The following is a 19,665-nucleotide window of genomic DNA, read 5'->3' as shown; positions in this document are numbered from 1 at the left end:
ACTCATGTCAGGAAATTCCCCAAAAAAAATTTTGAAAATGTTATTACATTTTAATTTAATTTACTTACAACAAAATATTGATGTTTCAAAAAATTCTAAAAAATAAACTACTTGATTTGGATAAATGTTTTTGCGATTAAAACTGTTCTTATAATAGAATTCACAAATTGATAATTTTAACATTGTCCAAAGAAATTTGAATTAAAATAATGAATATTGAAATAATGAATATTCTTTTCCAGTAAAAAATTTTTTGTTATAAGTATAGAAATGTTAGTGTTGAACCTAATATTAAAATTTAAATGGAAGCTATGAAAAGAAAATAATGTCTAAATTACTAACTAAAAAATAATTCAGAGTCCTATCACTTTATCAGTGAATCAATCATTAACTTATGTTTGTACAGAATAATAGGTTTTAGAATCTAGTTTCGTATTTTGTCCCCCTTCCCATAAAACTACCCAATGCCCATGCTATATTTTTATGTAGGTACCTATTAAAAGTGCATAAAGAAAATCAGACAATTTAAGCATGATTATACTGTAGATAGTTCTAAGTTCCTTTTTTTTAGTTTATTATTAAATACAAAGAGGTACCTATACATACCTATACAATAGTATACATTATAATAAATAATAATATTCCAAGTACCTAGATATTTATACTTTATAGGCTTATATTTAATTTTAGTGTTGCTAGCCAAAAACAAAATACAACCGTGTTAGCATCGATACGGATATTATGTACGTTGTTTTATTGACGTTGCACTGACGGCTTTAATACGTGTTTTTTGGTGGACTTAAATAAAATAATTTTGCAATACAATTTTACCGGTTTTAAATATTTTAAAGTATAATTCAGTTATCTGTATGCAACTATTATGACTAGAAACACGTCTTCAGCGGTAGCAAATGGTAATGATCGCGAAGACGTTCTCCAAAACTCCCTTGACAATCCGACGGACACTGTCACCGCCGGTCCATCAGCCGGTGGCGTTGGCGGCATCGTCGAAATGAGACGCGGCCGTCGTCGGTCACGCGGTCGTCGATCAAGGCGGAGGTCCGGGAGCCGCAGACGGAAGAGACGGTCATCCAGGAGGTCAAGGTCAGGGCGCAGGCGGGCGAGCGGGGACGAAGAAGAACAGGACAGCGAGGATGATTCGGATTATACCGACCAGGAACAGGACGAATACGACGACGATGGAGAAACCTCCGACGCGTCTGGTCGTCGGAGAAGGGGTAGGAGGAGTAGAAGTCGCAAGGGCAGACGGTCGTCATCGCGGAGGAGACGTCGGAGGAGTAGTGGCCGCAGCCGGCGACGTCGCCGCCCTCTGAGCGTTACCGGTGACGAGGACGATTTTAACGTGATCGTACAAAGGCAAAATCTTCAAGTCGCATCGTCCGATGACGTTGAATTCACGGAAGCCGTGAGGAGCCGTCGTCGCCGCAGCGGCAGCCGGAGGAGAAAGAGGTCCTCGGCTGAAACGCAAAGATTATAATAAATAATAATTTTATCGAAATAAAAAAATAAAATTTTACTCAAATTAATTTTATTCTTATAACAAAACGAAAAAAGGTGCGGTATGACTCTTTCAAGAACCAGTATTTTCAATATTTGTATGATGTCGGTGAGTGCAGCAGTGCATTAACCAGGTACTTATTAGTGAACATCGTGAATTCAATATAGGTACATTATTAAAAATGTGGGCAAATGGGTAACACTCTTATGTACAGTCTAGAGTCTATAGAAGTCATAGCTAGGCATCGAAAAAGAGGGGGGGAGAGCAAATGAGGCAAATGCCCTAGGGCGTCATAAAAACGAACGATAAAAAGAAAAATTTGGTGTTTTTTTTAGATATTATTTTCCTTTTATACATTGTAGTAGGTATAGATAAATAAATATGATAATAAATATCAATACTTATAAACGATAGAATATTATTAATGCATTATTATTGATGATTTAATATTTTTCTATAAGAATTTCCACTAACAGCAGTTTTTGAGGAACGTTGTATCAAATGTTTAGTGATTTGACAGAGTTAAAATTTTTTAGTCGACTATAATTTAAAAAAAACGAATATAAATTGAAATTTTCTTATGCTTACATATAGATAAAAAAATACCAAAATATAAAAAAAATTGTCATGTACTTGTCTACTTCACTACGGTTATTTTGTTTTTGAATTTAACTAAAAAAACAAAATCGATTTTTTTGAAAACTGGGTTTGCGTTTAAAAATCTCAGTTTTGCCTTACTTTTTTGTTTGTTTTCCCTGAAGCATTATCATATCTCAAAGTTTCATCAAATATCGATAGTCATCACTCATCTGCAGTTATCTGTTAGCAATTATCTAAACTTGGTACATAATTCATATTGTCAATTTTCAAAAATAATAATAAATACGCAGGTACCTTTAATTGGTAAGTATTAAGCATATTTAAGGAATGAGGTTAATTATACGCTAAAATGTGAAGTTAATTTCACATTTTTTTTTTTTTAGTTTTAGTGATTTGTCAAATATTATTGCCCTAGGGCGTTATTGGTGGTTAGGACGGCAGTGGCACATGTCAACCTATATATAATATTACGAAGTATATTTTGTGATATTTTTATTGTTATAAAATTAATTTATACTACTATTAAATATTAGTAGAGCTAGGATTTTAATGACCTAAAAAATGCACAAAAATGCACTGAAAAAATATGCAAAATTGACCAACAAACTCTAAAAAATGACCAAAATAAGTATACTTAGATGAGCGAAAAAATTTAATTTCAAAATAAATATTATTATTAACTATGATTTATTCAATTTTCTTACTACATAAAAAAGGTAAAAGTTTATTTTAAGATGTAAATTAAAAAATTAATATATTCAAATTTGAGTTGACTTGTGAGTTAAATTAATTATGTAACTTTTTTGATTCAAACCCACTTTGCCGAATCCCAAATCCCAATTCGCCGGCAACTCAGTTTGCCGACAAATATACCAGTTTTAAAATATTTTTAATATTATTTTATTTATATAGTTTCTATTTTTCCGACTCACCGACAGGTGACAATAATTTTATCGAAAACGGGTTAACAGCGATAATATTATGGTATGTTGTCGATATAAGTTCAAAGGTACTATTTTTATAAGGGTACTATAGGTACAAATTGCAATTAGCTCAATCTCAATTGAGATTACCTATACAACACATATTAAAAAACTTAAAATAAACAAAAATTAGTTTGAATACACAAAATGAATGTAATATTTGTAAAAATGATCTTAAATATGCAATAAAATGTGTTCAACACAAAAAATGCAAAATAAAAATTACACATTCTAAATTTTCACAATCACGAAACAAATTTAATGTTTGGTTAAAACTTTATGCACTTAAAGAAAAAAAAAGCGAAGTCACCAAAATCCTAGCTCTAGACATTAGTAATGCAGTAACCAGTAGGTTAGCTATAATAATATTGCATTTGAAAATGGCATTGTGCATATTTTGTGTACCGTTATTATTCGTTTAAACATCTAATTTCGATCAAATTTGAATTTAAAATATCTATTAAAAAAACTTTGTTTATTTATATTTTTAAAAATTTTAAAAATTCAAAAATCTTAAGCTGTAAACAAACCAAAGAAGTTTTTATTTACCAACACTATTAAAATGTAAGTATGCTACACATAAATATTATCTCCAATATTTTTCTATTTGATGGTCTGCAAACGCTCAATCTAATAAGAATTCTAAGTTGCACTTCATAAATGGGGCATGGCAGACTTTCCACTTTGTGAATGTGTAGACAACTTAACATACAGTTAAGACGTGTCCTAGCATAAAATGTTTGAAAAAGGATTATCAAAACTACACAAAGGTGGACCAGCTGCGGTAAAATGGCTTGAATATTGTATGAAATATTACTAGTATATTGATGTTATTGTTATAATTATTTAAACTATTATGTATTACCTATTTACTTATATTGTATTAATTGTTTAATTAGTTGTTTAATTTTTTCAATTTTATCTATACTTTGTTCATGTCATCTCAAAATAAGTCTCAAATACCTATGTCATATTATGAATAAGAAAAACTAATAATTAATTCAAATACCGAACACTTCCCCCCAGTTACAGTACAAAATACATTAATAAGCGTCTTTGGAAACAAATGCCATCGATGATTTTTGTACGATCATCTGTCATTTATGTTTAGCTGGCCATTTTGATGAACTAGAATATTGTTATGCCTCTCGGTATCTATGTATTTTTGGTTTATTAGTGAGTGTATAAACGTTTCAAGAGCTCAGTTATATTTTTCACAATCTTCCAAACAACATAATATTTTCGCTTTTAAATTTAACTCGTTTACCGGTGTATAATTATTAATAATCATGCGTGAAATTTGTCATTTACAAGCTGGTCAATGCGGAAATCAAATCGGTGCAAAGGTAATATAAATAAATACCTACATTCTATATAGGTTCACTCGATTATAAATAAGAATAGCAATAACTTTAAAACTTGAAAGCATATAGGGGGTACTTACAATCAAACATTTCATCGCCGTGAAGCAACATTTTTTTAAAAAAATATTTTAAATATGGGTATCTATTACGGCTATACATGTACGATGTACCTTTTTTTTTTTTTTTTTTTTTCCTTCTGAAACCGGGAACGGGTGGGAACTGTTTAGCACAATACTGCCACCCGATGTACGATGTACCTATGTAATTACATATTACAAATGTATTAAACATTTTTAGTTTTGGGAAGTCATATCCGATGAACACGGCATTGATCCAACCGGATCATATCATGGAGATTCTGATCTACAACTAGAACGAATTAATGTCTATTATACTGAAGCTCTCGGTAAATTTTAATCAATTAATTAACCAAAGGGTCCGTAGTTATTTACAAGTTCAACAGTTTTTTTCCCGTAATGCCGTTTCTTATTACAAATACAATTGCAATGTAATGCGCATTGCAAAAACAAATGTTACAATTACTTTTGTCGTAATGTTAGGTGGTAAGTATGTACCTCGAGCAATTCTTGTGGATTTGGAACCTGGTACCATGGATTCTGTGAGATCGGGTCCTTTCGGTCAAATTTTCCGTCCAGATAACTTTGTTTTTGGACAATCTGGAGCTGGCAATAATTGGGCCAAAGGACATTATACGGAAGGTGCAGAGTTAGTCGATTCAGTTTTGGACGTAGTCAGGTACTTTAATTTGAAGAATTTTACATATTTATTCGATCACCATGTTAAATCCCTCAATTTTTATGTATATATATATTTCGTGTTTCAGGAAAGAAGCAGAAAGTTGCGATTGCCTTCAAGGATTCCAACTGACCCATTCATTAGGCGGTGGAACGGGTTCCGGGATGGGCACACTTTTAATATCTAAAATTCGTGAGGAATATCCGGACCGTATTATGACTACATACAGCATTGTTCCTTCACCAAAGGTAAAAAATTATGTGTAATTATTTTTAATTTTTGATGCGTAAGTGCTTATTTTTAAATGCATATTTCATTATTTTTAGTACATTAAAAATTTAAAACTAAACTTAAATTAAAAAAGATCTTGTTGTAATTTATTTTTAAGAAAAATATTTTAAGTAGTTTTAATATATTTATCTAAATTTTAGTTTGAAACGTGGGTATATTATGTAGGTTTGTTAAATTTAAATTAATATATATATAATATATATTTACGTATGCAAGTCTCGATATTATTAAGAACGGATCCGCCGTTAAAAAAAAATATTTCAAAGACGTTCATTAGTTATTCCGTCATATTATTATTCATAAGTGTAAGGCAGTGCAAATTTCAATAAACTTACATACACGTAAAAATTACTAATGAGTAATTAATAAATATAAATGTACAAGTTGCATTGCTTCGCTCATGTACAATTTAACTATTATTTGATCTAGCTAATTTTGTTAATTTTGTGTTAAATAATAATGTTTACATTTTTTTTATACTTCGTACTCGTCGAGTTCGTAATTTGTATACAATTTTTTATTAATATTCGAAAATACATCAATGTAATGTTTCACGATATTTCTTTTAAGACATGGTTTTGCCCGATAATAATTTAGGCAAACACAGTTGGTCGTCTTATAATGTTTTAGATAGTGAGCGAACGCAGAGTCGGCGCAAGAAGCATTGGAGCCCTGGGCGAAACCATGTTTTGGCACCCTTAACAAGCCCCCCCCACCCACCCCGCCTAGTTTGAGTAGTAGTAAAATTAAGTTTTTTAATAATATCTAAGTTAAATAAAATTAGTATGTATCATAACTTTAAAAACAATAAATAATTGTGTGTGTCAGACAATTGTGTCTTTTTGATTTACTCTAGACTGCGTTATTTTCGAATGGGCTTTACCGCCGCGGTTTTTCTAACAAATCTAGGTGTAATCGTCTAGTTTTATGAATTTATTTATAAATCGCTGAATATAATATGAAAATATATTACGACCATCTATATATTTTATTGACCCACACAAATGCGGTGGTATGCTACTATGCTTCCATGATCCATAGTTCCATGCATTATTTTTACATCAAAACCAGAGGTATCGAATATCGATACACTGTTTTATTCTTACATTATATTCAATTAAAACGACATTAGATAATTTATATTTCAAATTGTACACATTGTTAATGCTTATTAAAAGATAATTTAAATAAAAATAATTTTCAGTTTGGCGCCCCAAACTTCATATAAATGATTATTTTAATCGATTTAAATCTACCAATAAATCAATTATATAGTTGTACAATGTAAAAATAAATAGGTACATTTTAATATAACCTAACCGTTATAATAAATAATTTTTTTTATGTGTGGGGGACAGATTTTTTTTTATGTTGATATACCTAAATAATATAATATAATATATATTTCATATATAAACTTAAATATTAGAGAATATAGTATAATATAGCATAATATAATATTATCTCAGCTAAATATTTTTATTGTAGCTTGTAAAATTAAATGCCATGATGGAAAAAGCTTGATGAAAGTGTTTAGTGTATATCTTAAAATAGAATAAAGAACTTAAAATGATTAAAATAAATTAAATACCTATTTAAAAAAAAAATGTAATTGGGTGAGCAATTTTTTTAAATTGTATACTTCCTGATTCTTTGTGCATAAAAATCTTTGCTCTATCTATGGATAAACATCATTCATCATAACATTATAAATATACTATATAATATAACAGTATAATTATTAATTGTTGTTATATATGTCATAATACATTTAGTACTAAACAATTAAATTTGATTATTGATTATAATATAAACAATATTTATATATTTTATTCGAGAGTTATGAGAGAAGATAAAATAATTTTTATGTTACCATTCATTCTAAAATTGACTTTTCGATAATATATTTTTAATTAAGTTGCCTCCTCCCCCCCAGTTTACGCCAATGTCTCTACCTATACGATATATTTGTGCGCAGGTATCAGATACCGTGGTGGAACCGTACAACTCGACATTATCTGTACATCAGCTGGTGGAGAACACCGACAAAACGTTTTGCATCGACAACGAAGCGCTGTACGACATATGCTTCCGGACTCTAAAGCTCACCACACCCACATACGGTGACTTGAACCATTTGGTGTCGGCGGCCATGTGCGGCGTGACCACTTGCTTCCGGTTTCCCGGACAGCTCAACTCCGATCTCCGAAAGTTGGCCGTCAACATGGTGCCGTTCCCGCGTCTGCATTTCTTCATCACCGGGTTCGCACCACTCACATCCCGCGGCAGCCAGCAGTATCGTGCACTGACCGTCCCTGAACTGGTACAACAGATGTTTGACGCTAAAAACATGATGGCAGCGTGCGACCCACGCCACGGCCGGTACCTGACCGCCGCCAGTATATTCCGCGGACGCATGTCCATGAAAGAGGTGGACGAGCAGATGCTCAACGTGCAGACAAAGAACTCCAGCTACTTTGTCGAATGGATACCCAACAACACGAAAACCGCAGTGTGCGACATACCGCCTAGAGGCCTTAAGATGTCTGCCACGTTCATCGGCAACACCACAGCCATACAGGAGATGTTCAAGCGCGTGTCCGAGCAGTTCACATCTATGTTCCGGCGCAAGGCTTTCTTGCATTGGTACACTGGTGAGGGCATGGACGAGATGGAATTCACCGAGGCAGAATCCAACATGAATGATCTGGTGTCTGAATATCAACAGTACCAAGACGCGACTGTCGATGAAGATGGCGAGGGAGATGATGACGACGAGGACGCAGAGGCGTAAGCTTCACCAGCCACAGCCGTTATCCATAGATTTTAATTACTACTACATTGTATATACGTTCACCTAAAAATTATGTTTTTTTAAAATTGCACAAGCGTTCGTTGCGAGTAATCACAAATCAAATAATGTCATCGATGTGGTGTGTATTGTGCCTGTATACGTTCACGAAATATATATAATACTTACCATATAACGTATTCTGTTTAAACATATTATTATTGTTTTTTCCGGTGATCAAAGTATAACTAAAATAAGTGCATATAAGTAGGTAGATATTAGATGATATAACGCCACTACCACATGGCTATTATAATTATAATGAGAATCCTTAATAATTTATAATATGTAGGTACCTACATAGTTTAATAGGTAACCCATTCCCATACCCGGTATACCTAGATACTTTCTGGAATTTTAATTATACATATTTACAGTTAAGGGCTGTTCCTACCAACCCCGGTTAAAGTTAACGGACATTTTTTACACAATTACGGAGGGGGGATCTGGGGAATATGGCCGTATCCATTTTGCTCCAAAAACGAGATACCGTTTTCCTTCACTGACCATTTTCCTCCAAAAAAATAAAAAATAATTCTTGACCATTTTCCTCCACTTTCTATTTTCCTCCAATAAATAATAAAATAGTTTTTATAAATAATTTATTCATAGCAAAAAAAAAAAAAAATGTTTGTCAGGTCATTATGTTCAATATTAATAAAATAATTTGAGCTATAATTGTATAATGCAGAAAGCTCTAAATAAAAAAAAAATAATAATAATAAAATAAAACAATAAAATAGTTAATAAAAATAAAAATGAATTGAATATACCTATTATTATATTTTTTATAATTATATGACATTTCAGCAACAAATGAATACCTGTTTTAAAAAAAAAATTATACATGTTTAATTATTTTTATTCAATTAATATGAATAATTATTTTACTTTTTGTAATTACATACCTAGAAATGTCTTCGTTTGGCAATTTAATAATTGCATTGTCGATTGCTTCACGACGTTTGTTTGCTCGGTAGTCTTTTGATTTTTTCGGAGTATGAATACTTCTTATTTTACAATAAATATCAGTTCGAATTTGTTTCACAATATTGAACCACATAAATATATTTGGTTTTTCTTTACAAAAATTTTTTTTAAAATGCGAATGGAATGACTCTCATGAATTGGTAGTTCGTAATAACGAAGATGATGATTCTGCCCAAATAAATGGTGGAAATGTAGCATTTTCTGAAATGTACGTGTGTCTGTTAAATAGTCAGCATAATGATTCACTCTATTATCGTTAGGTATATTGCTCATAAAATCTTCAATAAAACACGAAGAAACTTCTTCTCTTCCCTCGGATTTTTATTAGGCTTAATCGATAGCTGGTATAGATAGCCGATACCAGAGTGTAGTCATTAACCGATAAGCGCAAAATGTGATTCTAGCTTTAATCTATCTTTATAAAACGGAACGTAATACTACAACAAAAATATTTGCTAAAATATTGGAGGATAATAGACATAACTTTAGTCGAAAATAATATGGAGGAAAATGGAAACCAACCTTTTATTTTTTTGGAGGAAAACGATATCTCGTTTTTGGAGGAAAATGGAACCGCCCGGGAATATAATGGTCATTTTTTTTTGCAAATTACATGAAATTTAATTTTAATTCAACTGTTGTAGAAAATTCAAATAAAAAAAGTCAAATTGACACAACATTTTTTTTCCTATCACCTATAATATCCTAATCTTAATGATATTTTCCCCAAGTGTTTATTTCATCATTTTCTATACATTATAAGTTGTAACATTTTCAAAATATTTTGAGTTCTATAAGGACATTTTCAATTTTTTGAAGAGCTTCCTTAATGTAAAATAAATTATTTTAATCTCAATAATATCATAAAATAAACTTGGTGATGCTAAAGACTGACGGACCGTCTTTGTTTAGAATCGATTTTTGTAAGTATAGATACCTACAATGATTTTATATCATTGAATTTAACACATCCATTACAGTGACTTAAATAATGTACAGCATAGTGTTGCCCACTTACCCGCTTATTTTGAAATGCACCATGTTGAAAAACAAATTAGTGGCAAGACCAAAGGGGAATTGGTGGCAGAGCTCGCCACAATAATAATAAGTTGGTGGTTATTAAAAATTCATATCCCTTCGCACCCTTCCTGTATAACATATTTTGTAATTATACCTCTAACTCCTTTATAGGTATAAGTATACAATTATACATATTATAGGACTATAGTACTGTATAGTGTATATATACTATATAGTACATATAACTATTTACTATTTACTTAAGTACTAATTTTTCGATGATTATATTAGTCTGGGTAGATGCGTTGTAGAAGAAAATATGCAAAAATGATTTTCTTGAGTTACCGATATAATAGGTACAACAATATATTGTTGGGAGCCCCAACTTTTGTTTACCAGCCGGTGTATAATATGTGTACAACAGAGGTTTCCACACTATTTTTTACACACCAGTACACTCATTTTTATTACTGATCAGTCACACACCATGCACTTAATTTATGATTTCAATAAACCGTGCAAAATGTAATAATAAATCAATTTAATTATTTACGTTCGAGCGAGGAGTCCGGCGACTATAAACTACGGTTTATTTAGGTACTTTTTTACATGTTTTGGGATAATTTATACAAAAAATAAAATTATTTTAGATCTGCTACGATATAAGTTACCTTATACCTGTAAACCTTTATAAATAAAAAAAAAACAAATATATTTATTCCGTATCATGTGACCTTCCATGCGTATTTACTTCTAGCGACGAGCTGTGGAAAGTAGGAATCTCTGATATAAAGAGAATATATATTTCTAATAAAATATTGTTTATGTACCCATTCATCGGACAATGGATTGTACAATCTTTGCTCGGCCGAATTGCGTTTTCAATCGAATTGAATCAGGACTTGACAAACTATAAGGAAAATAGGAGTAGGTTCCTTCCTAAATGCTTAATTAGAAGAACACACTAGAAGTGTTGTACATTTTTAGAGAGCTCACTCTAAGTATTTTCATTACAATGATGGTGCATTACAACGCAAGTTCCATCATTCTTTAAACTAAATATTTTTTGAACATAGAATATTTTTGTAATTTTTATTTTATAAAATTGATGAAATCATTTAAATTAATTTCATAAGTTATGCTATTTTTTATTCAAGTTTAGAAGTCTAGTTTCTTTTATTATTACAATTCAAGAACTGCACATAGCACATGAGATAGGTAGATATCTTCATTCTCTTCAAGCGAGAGATAGTCTTTTAAGTAGTTGATTCAACACTGTTGCAGAGGGCTAAAATATTTTTAAAAAAATATTAATAATAACAACAAGCAGCATATAAAAGGTGATTTTAAAAGCATTCTGACCATATTTTTATGTTTAAATTATGCATAAATTAAAATTCTGATTTTTGGAATTTTTAAATATACTTCAAGATCATATATTTTTTAATTATTGAGACTTTTTGAACTACTTAATATTGATCCTGTAATTACTAAGCAGATATTTTTTGATAATTTTGATGCATCTTAATCAAAATTCAAGAGATGAGGTTTTTACTTATATTAAGGATAATATTATGTCCATGGTAATGGGTTAAGTAGATAGGGAGCTTGGATGATTTGAAAAAGTTATTAGTTACTAATTACTATTTATTTATCAATATTAATTATTTGTAAAAATGATTCAAATATAATAAATACAACGTCTAATATTACATATAGTTTTTATTTTTAGGGATTATTACCTTAAGTTTAACATTTTAATGACTCAGAAACTATGCATTAGAATTTTGATTTAGATCCAAAAACATTTTCAAAAAAATCATCTTCCAAAAATCAGAATTTTGATTAAATGTACTATTAAAGAAAAAAAAGGGGTGAGCATGGTTAAAAAATATATTTGGCCAGAACTTCTAACCACTTACTTGAAGTAACCTGAATTGGGAGATATATTGTTTGTAATTAAATTGATCAACCTAAATTTATTCATTTTATCACAAGTATGTCAATGTAAATATGTTGTCAGCCGCTATGTCATTTGCATTAAGAACAATGATACTACAGCAGCAAACCTAGCGACTGTCAGTTATTAGTATCTTCCAATTATTACAATAGGATGTATTTTCTGTATATTACATAATCAATGCATATAGTAAAATTTCATTGTAATGCAAGTTTAAAACAATATTTAATTGGCTATTGCTAAGGAAAGATTATAAAATTAATTACCAAACAAGTCAGTTTTAAACACATCTCAGACCCGTCCAAAACGCTTTCAAGTCAATGTTTGAATTTATTTATAATAAATTAAATGACAGTAAGAAACTAATGACTTTAATCATTTAGCTTTTAGTGTTTTGTGGAAAGTAACAACAATTTGATCGTTGATCATACACCAAAATTGAGTAACAATTTTAACTCATGTTTATTTGCCAATTTATATCAATGTAGTTCCTGTAAAAAGGAGTTTGAATGACAAGATACAACATCATAAATTTAAAATAATATTTACGATATGACAATAATGAGGGATGAAAATGTATTTAAATAACCCATGTAGTATAAAGAAAGTCTATTTAGACATAAACATCAATTTTCAAAACATAAAAAATATTCAGGAATACACCTAGTTATCCATACAATTTAGGAATTAATTATCCTTACTATCTTAATTTTATAAGTATATATATAACCATATATACTTAAATATAATATAGTATTAACTTTTCTTTAATAAAATATTAAAAAATTGCATTATTACATTCATAAATCCACAAAATAAAACTTTACATAACCAAAATTCAATTGCAACATAGTAATAATAATAATCATATAATATAAATTAAAAAATTACATCCATAAAAATAACTAGTAAATTCTTGTGGTATACAGTTCTACATTAAAAAATTATTCACATTTAATATGTAGTATATAAATAAATATATTTTAAACAATGTATATATAATAATATATCTGTATGTATAATATATACATTTGTGTATAATATATATGCGTAGATATACATACTTCAGGATAAATGTAATTTAGTTCATCAGAAATTATATATTTATATAATAATAAAACAAGATGCCGACTTGATAACATATTTTTCAAAAATAAAATTTAAATGTTACTTAAATATGTGAGTTACCATTCTTAAAATTTTCTTATTTTTCAAAACACTCAGAAAAAAATATTAACTGTTTATAAAATTGTAAAATTTACTCTCTTTCATATTAAAAATAGTTAATATTATTAGGTTTAAAAATATATTTTTAGTTAATTAATTTTTTGCATTTAAAATTTAAATTCATGAGAATTGAGAAATGTTTGAGTCATGTTTTGTTACTAGAAAAAATATAAATAAATAAATAAAAATATTTATTCTTTACGTTAAATTAAAATAATGTTTCAAAAAAGATAACACTGTTAATTCATTTAAATGAAAGACGTGCATTTATATCATTTTAAATTAAATTATTAAGAACTGTTACAAAAATAATGGAATAAAAAATTGCAAAAATTTTTTTCTCATTATCACAAACGAGATAATTTCATATAACCTTCACATTTAGTATCAACTTTCACATTATTTACATATAAAACAAGTGTATAAATAAAATCACTATCTCAACACACGTCCTCACGTCAACAATGCATATCTCCCTGCGTTAAGAGTACTTAATAAATAATAATTAATTAAAAATTAATAATAATAACTCAAATTGGTCAATGTACATTGTTGCTTAAAAATTTAAGAAATATAATTATACATTAAATAAATCTAAATTATTCTAAGGCTATTGTTGTGTAACATTACACATTAGACTTGACATTATACATAAAAAATATATATATATTTATATATATAATAATAATAAACCACATACAAACACCCCTATATTACATATATATTTTGCAATAACCTGAGTGTATTTCATAGGTAACTATAATATAATATTTTAATAATATTAATTGGCAAATAACACCCTACATATATATTTTTCAAAAATAACACCAAACGTGTATTAATTTATACTAATTTCAACATTAAACAACATTAACCAGATAACCTAGAAGAATTCAATTTCAGCATTTGGTGCTTACTGTTGAAAATATTTAAACTAATTGTAGTTAACTGTATTAATAAAATGGGCAATAATAATAATAATAATAATAATAATAATAATAATAATATTAATGTACACCTAGGAATAAAACTGAATGATACATGACTTCCTAAAAATCTAGGTTTTAAGACAGAAAAATTATTTGTAAATAATAACAAAAGGAACTTAAAAAAGAAAACTCGCAACAACAACAGTAAAAATAATAATATATAATAATAAAAATATAATAGTAAGCAAAATAACGACTTATTATTATTAAAAAAACGTGTTAAAAGATACTTGGTTAAAATTTATTTCACAAACAAAATTGTTTTTCATTTATGTTCAAATAAAATACAAAAAATGTTTTAAGTGTTTTAATTATTTAATAATTTAAAATGTTATTACATGAACAATCAAAATTGCTGAACACAATTAGGACTTAAAAACATAATTGCTTGCCACTGTAGTTTGATTGAGAAATAAGCATGTGGTAAAAATAATGAAATTGACCAAGTGATTGAATAATGGAATCCAGTATCTTTTACTAGGAGGAACAAGGAGAAGAAAACTAATTTAACAAGAAATAATATTTCACTTTTAACGAGGTTATTTAAAATCATAAGTTAGAGCCCGTTGTTTATATTTGTGTTATGAATGCTTTCACCCTAACTCAAAATGTTTATTTTCAGATGAATTTTAATAATATACTTTTTACAGACAACGATGTAGCATCTGAAAAAGACAATACCTATGAATTTAATAACCTTAGATTGTAACATTGTTATAAATGTCGAAAATTAAACCGTAGGAAGACCAAAGAAAATAATTAAATCAAAACAATAATGAAAGAGAAAGGGAAAGAGAAAAAGAAAAACATAATTAAAAATAATAATCAATAATAATTAATTTATAATCTATCAATAATATTAGTAGGAAGACATTTTGTTGATATGTAGTCACCGTATGAAACGTAATGACATTAAACTGATCATTGTAGTTGGTATTGTAAAAACGCACTAATGATCAAACATATCAATAAAAATTAACAAAACTATTGACAAATTAACAAAAAAAAAAAAAGGTGTTTATAATAATAATAAAAAAATAAATATATATTAAGTGTGCCGATAAAATTAAAATAATTGAGAATATTTGTTGAAATTTTTTCTAATTACTGTATATTATATTTTACGAATATGATGAATGTTATTTGATTAACACAAATAACAAGAGCACACATGAACATTGAAAACAAATCATGAACAAATGCCAACTACAACTGGACTCCATTGAAAATAATTGCTCTTAAATACTGATTTCCATCGAATATTAAAAAAAACATAAAAAGCAAGGTAAAATTGTTATCTAAACTACAATAAAAAAAAAACTAATTTACAACATTACATTGGCAAGTAAAACAAAACAATGATTAATAACTTATCCTTATTAATAAATAAAACAACATGTAACATTAAAGCCTATATTCTAAAAATATTATGTACACCTATTTAAGTAAAGTAGGTAGGTTTGTACATAGTTAAATTGTTAAAACGCCAAATTGTTTTTTACTGCTAAATTAAATAAGTAAATAAAAAACTAAATACATAATATGAAAAAAATAACAAAACAATTCACCCCAAAATGTTTCTCACTTTTACCTTACATAAGGTAAAAAAGAAGTATTTATTCCGAAAGCAATTTTTGCAGAAGAGAAGATGATTTTTGGTCTGTTACATTAGTGGTTGAATTTGCACTACTAGTTCTCGGAGAGTCATTGATTGGATTCTAAAAAATAAAAATAGAAATGATAATTTGTTCATAAAAAGCGTATATCTATAAACAAATCACTTTTATTTTTAATGATACAACATAATTTTTCTATTTCAACCTAAGATGTTCTTACTCTATGTTCTATGTTAATTTGAACTATTAACTACCAAAACTCAAATATTATTCTGTAAATTTAAGTTTAATATTTGCTTATCTTTGTAGTACACCAACAGAATAATTACCAATGAATAGTGAATAAAAAGGTTAAAGTTATTTTGAATACAAACATTTTATAACTGTTAAATACTGCCAATTACTTTAATTCATTGAGGTGTACATACTACTCGTATTTTAAATGTCACAACTACATAAACATAACCACATTCATGTCGCCACTACTATTAACTCACCCTTGCAGGCATTCCTTGGGGCTGAGGTGATGACGAACTTAAATCTGAATTTAAACTAGACCACTTGGGACTTTCATTACCACCTAGAATTTGCAGTAATATTAGTAATAAGTAATGACATAGGTATTTATAAATGTTATATTTCTTTTTTACCTGTAGGAGACATGTCAAAATTTAAACCCAACGAATCGAGTTCTGCAGGATTAACATTTTGTCCAGGTAATAATTGGTTAGATAATCGAGTAACTCCCTGTTGTTGACTACGAACACCTACAAATGCCCGTAGCTCATTTCTAGTAAATTCTGTGACACCATTATTCCCACCTGTATTATTATAAATATTAATCTCAATCGAAATATTAGACTATAATTTACATATTTGAAACATATTATATGTTTTCATTTTTACCCTGGATTTGTGAACTAGTAGTTGTCATATTTATATTCCTCGGTAACCGGAATTGTTGTTGCTGCTGTTGTTGTTGTTGTTGTTGTTGTTGTGGTTGACAATTGGCATTAGGTGGTACTTCGGTATTATAACCTACAGGACTCGTTAACACACGAGTGGCACTTCCGTGACTCTGTTGCTGTTGGTTAATAAAATTTTGTCTTACAGAACTGTTATTGAAACCACCAGTAATCTAAAATTAAAATAATTAATCATTTAAACTACTATAATATGTGCACACAAAAATAAATTAAAAATTATTTTATACCTGTAGTTGAGCGTTAAGCATAGGATTCTGTTGTTGGTGTAATGTCAATCTCTGTTGAGTCCACACCCCGGGTTGCTGTGTTTGACTAATATAAATATTTTGTGTTTGCTGTTGCTATAATAATAATAATAATAATAATAATAATAAATAAGTTGAATATTATTATACAAAGCATAAATTATTATAAAAATTTTAATTTAAAATAAGCATTTATTTACTTGGCTAACACAGGGGTTGATAGGATTTTGATATTGTGAATGTGATGATGGAGACATCCTTGATGTAGTTTGTTGAACAATTTGTTGCGCTTGTGTAGTGGTTTGAGTTTGTGTAGTAGTTCCATAGCTAGAAAAAAAATTATAACATTAAGTTATGGTTTTTTAAAATTACATATTTCAATTAATATTAATATTTTTTATTTATTATGTCATTGCTTTTAATGAATTTTTATTTTTAATATATGTAATAACAAACTAACACCTTGAAGGATTGAAACTAAACATACCTAACAATGACAGTAATATTAATAAACCATACTTTATCACTAATCATTTGAACAAAATATCAACTAATTTTTATTTTTTGATAAGGTACTATGCACATGTGGAACTTCCAATTTAAAATATCTAATAAAACGATGGCAAATTAAATATAAATATTTTGGCTTCAAAGAAATAACATACGTTAATTATTTAAGAAGTATTATTTGTATTAAAATAGATAAAATTAAGGTTGGAATTAAAATGGAAAGCTGTATTTTGTGTGACTGTGATTTTTTTTTTAAAGATTCTTTTTTTTTTTTATTATTGAAAATTTACAATCTGTATTTCAAAAACACAATAAGTAAATGTGATAATATGTACAACAAACAATATAATATAATGACAGAATGACAGGATAAGGGAGGCCATCCAATGATAGAACCCTTTAAAGATACAATAGAATTCTATTGCAAAACATCTATGATAATATACAGTAATCAGAGCCATTAAGATCGCGGTGAAACAACATTTACAAAGCAAATATTGGTGTTGCTTAACAATATTCATAGGATATCAGAAATTATGTTCAGTCATTTTCCATATGGTTAAAAAAATTTATAAATCCTAATACATCACAATATGGAGACAGTATCAAACTACAGATACGTTATCAAGTTTTTTCGATACATATTTAATTATTATTGGGTCTATATAGTGTTTCCCAAAGTGGGCAATATGCCGATATTGCTCCCTTGGAGGGTATTGGATTGTAAAAAGGGGGAAGGAAATAAAACTTTTTCAACAACATTATGTAGTAAAAATACATGTGTACTCAGTAGTTTTAGAATAATTGTTTATCATATGTCGAATCTTGTTGTTATCGCTATAACATTTATAATATTTTAGAGTAATCTATATTATTTGAATTTAGTAAACTCGCAAATGTCAACAGTCTTTGATGTTAATCAGTTTTATAATAATTGTCGTATTTTGTTCACAAAATTAGAAAACAAGGAGAGTTCACTGTACATTTTTTTACTGATTGCCAAATCCAGTAAATCTTATACTATTGGCAAAGAACTTATTTTACCAGCTATAAGTGAGGTAATACACGTGCTGCATAAGCAAATTTTGATATTATTAAGAATTTCTTTGAGCCATAACTCAGTGCAAAGATGAATTGATGAAATGGCTCAATATGCCAAAGAATTATTATGTTAGTATTTAAGTCACCAAATTTTCTATACAGTTTAATGAATAAACTTTACCGGGTAATGAAACCTTATTATTAGCTTACTTGCGAATCGTAAAAGAAGAAAAGATTTAATAAGAATTATTATTTGCAAAACATTTGGCAACTTACACTAAAGGAAAATTGATATCTCAAATCTTAGATCATACACACTGGATAGAGCTATGATTTAAAATCTTGAAGCATAGCTGTTTGTGCCCGAAGTCATCGCTGCGCATGAGCAAAGTATATGATCTAAGCATTCAGTACCTAATCATCCTTATCACTATAACACATTATTGTTCCTTCCCCGTCCCGTGCAATCAATTTCATTTCTCACGCATGCAAACATAATTTTCAAACCATCAATGCTTAACAGCATTCATAATGATGATTTTCTTCATGAAATGAGTGATTAACATAAATAAGTGTCTCTTTATTGTGTAAGAAAAGTTGTATAGAAACATAAAACATTTTAAGTTGAAATGAATGTAAATTTTAGGCTTCAATTTATGAAACGATATCAAAAAATATTGTTCTTGAACACTAGCAAATATGGTAGAGATTATAAAA

General features: G+C 28.5%; 2 protein-coding genes and 1 pseudogene across 10 annotated transcripts in view; 2 read left to right on the top strand and 1 right to left on the bottom strand.

Moving 5' to 3' along the window:
* The first annotated feature begins 742 nt into the window (after nucleotides 1-742).
* LOC111038614 lies at nucleotides 743-1,505 on the top strand (annotated as a pseudogene).
* Nucleotides 1,506-4,391: 2,886 nt separating this feature from the next.
* LOC111038612 (tubulin beta chain-like) lies at nucleotides 4,392-8,497 on the top strand. Its single transcript, XM_022321779.1, has 5 exons — nucleotides 4,392-4,448; nucleotides 4,764-4,872; nucleotides 5,027-5,222; nucleotides 5,311-5,470; nucleotides 7,492-8,497. Exons 1-5 carry the CDS (start codon nucleotides 4,392-4,394, stop codon nucleotides 8,305-8,307), a joined length of 1,338 nt encoding a protein of 445 aa, XP_022177471.1. The 3' UTR covers nucleotides 8,308-8,497.
* Nucleotides 8,498-15,758: 7,261 nt separating this feature from the next.
* The window catches only part of LOC111038566 (nuclear receptor coactivator 2-like), a 49,953-nt gene continuing 46,046 nt past the window's right edge, over nucleotides 15,759-19,665 (bottom strand). For all 9 annotated transcript variants that reach the window (XM_022321712.1, XM_022321714.1, XM_022321717.1 and 6 more), the window contains 6 exons: nucleotides 17,598-17,724; nucleotides 17,380-17,493; nucleotides 17,073-17,304; nucleotides 16,817-16,987; nucleotides 16,664-16,746; nucleotides 15,759-16,268 (listed from right to left, as the gene is read on the bottom strand). In XM_022321712.1, the coding sequence (XP_022177404.1) occupies nucleotides 16,167-16,268; nucleotides 16,664-16,746; nucleotides 16,817-16,987; nucleotides 17,073-17,304; nucleotides 17,380-17,493; nucleotides 17,598-17,724 (829 nt within the window). In that variant the 3' untranslated portion in view covers nucleotides 15,759-16,166. The remainder of the gene's footprint in view (nucleotides 16,269-16,663; nucleotides 16,747-16,816; nucleotides 16,988-17,072; nucleotides 17,305-17,379; nucleotides 17,494-17,597; nucleotides 17,725-19,665) is intronic.

The sequence above is a fragment of the Myzus persicae genome, unplaced genomic scaffold (genome assembly GCF_001856785.1).
Source record: "Myzus persicae strain clone G006 unplaced genomic scaffold, MPER_G0061.0, whole genome shotgun sequence".
In the NCBI taxonomy this organism is placed as follows: Eukaryota; Metazoa; Arthropoda; class Insecta; order Hemiptera; family Aphididae; genus Myzus; species Myzus persicae.
This window is presented reverse-complemented; position numbering and strand designations above follow the sequence as displayed.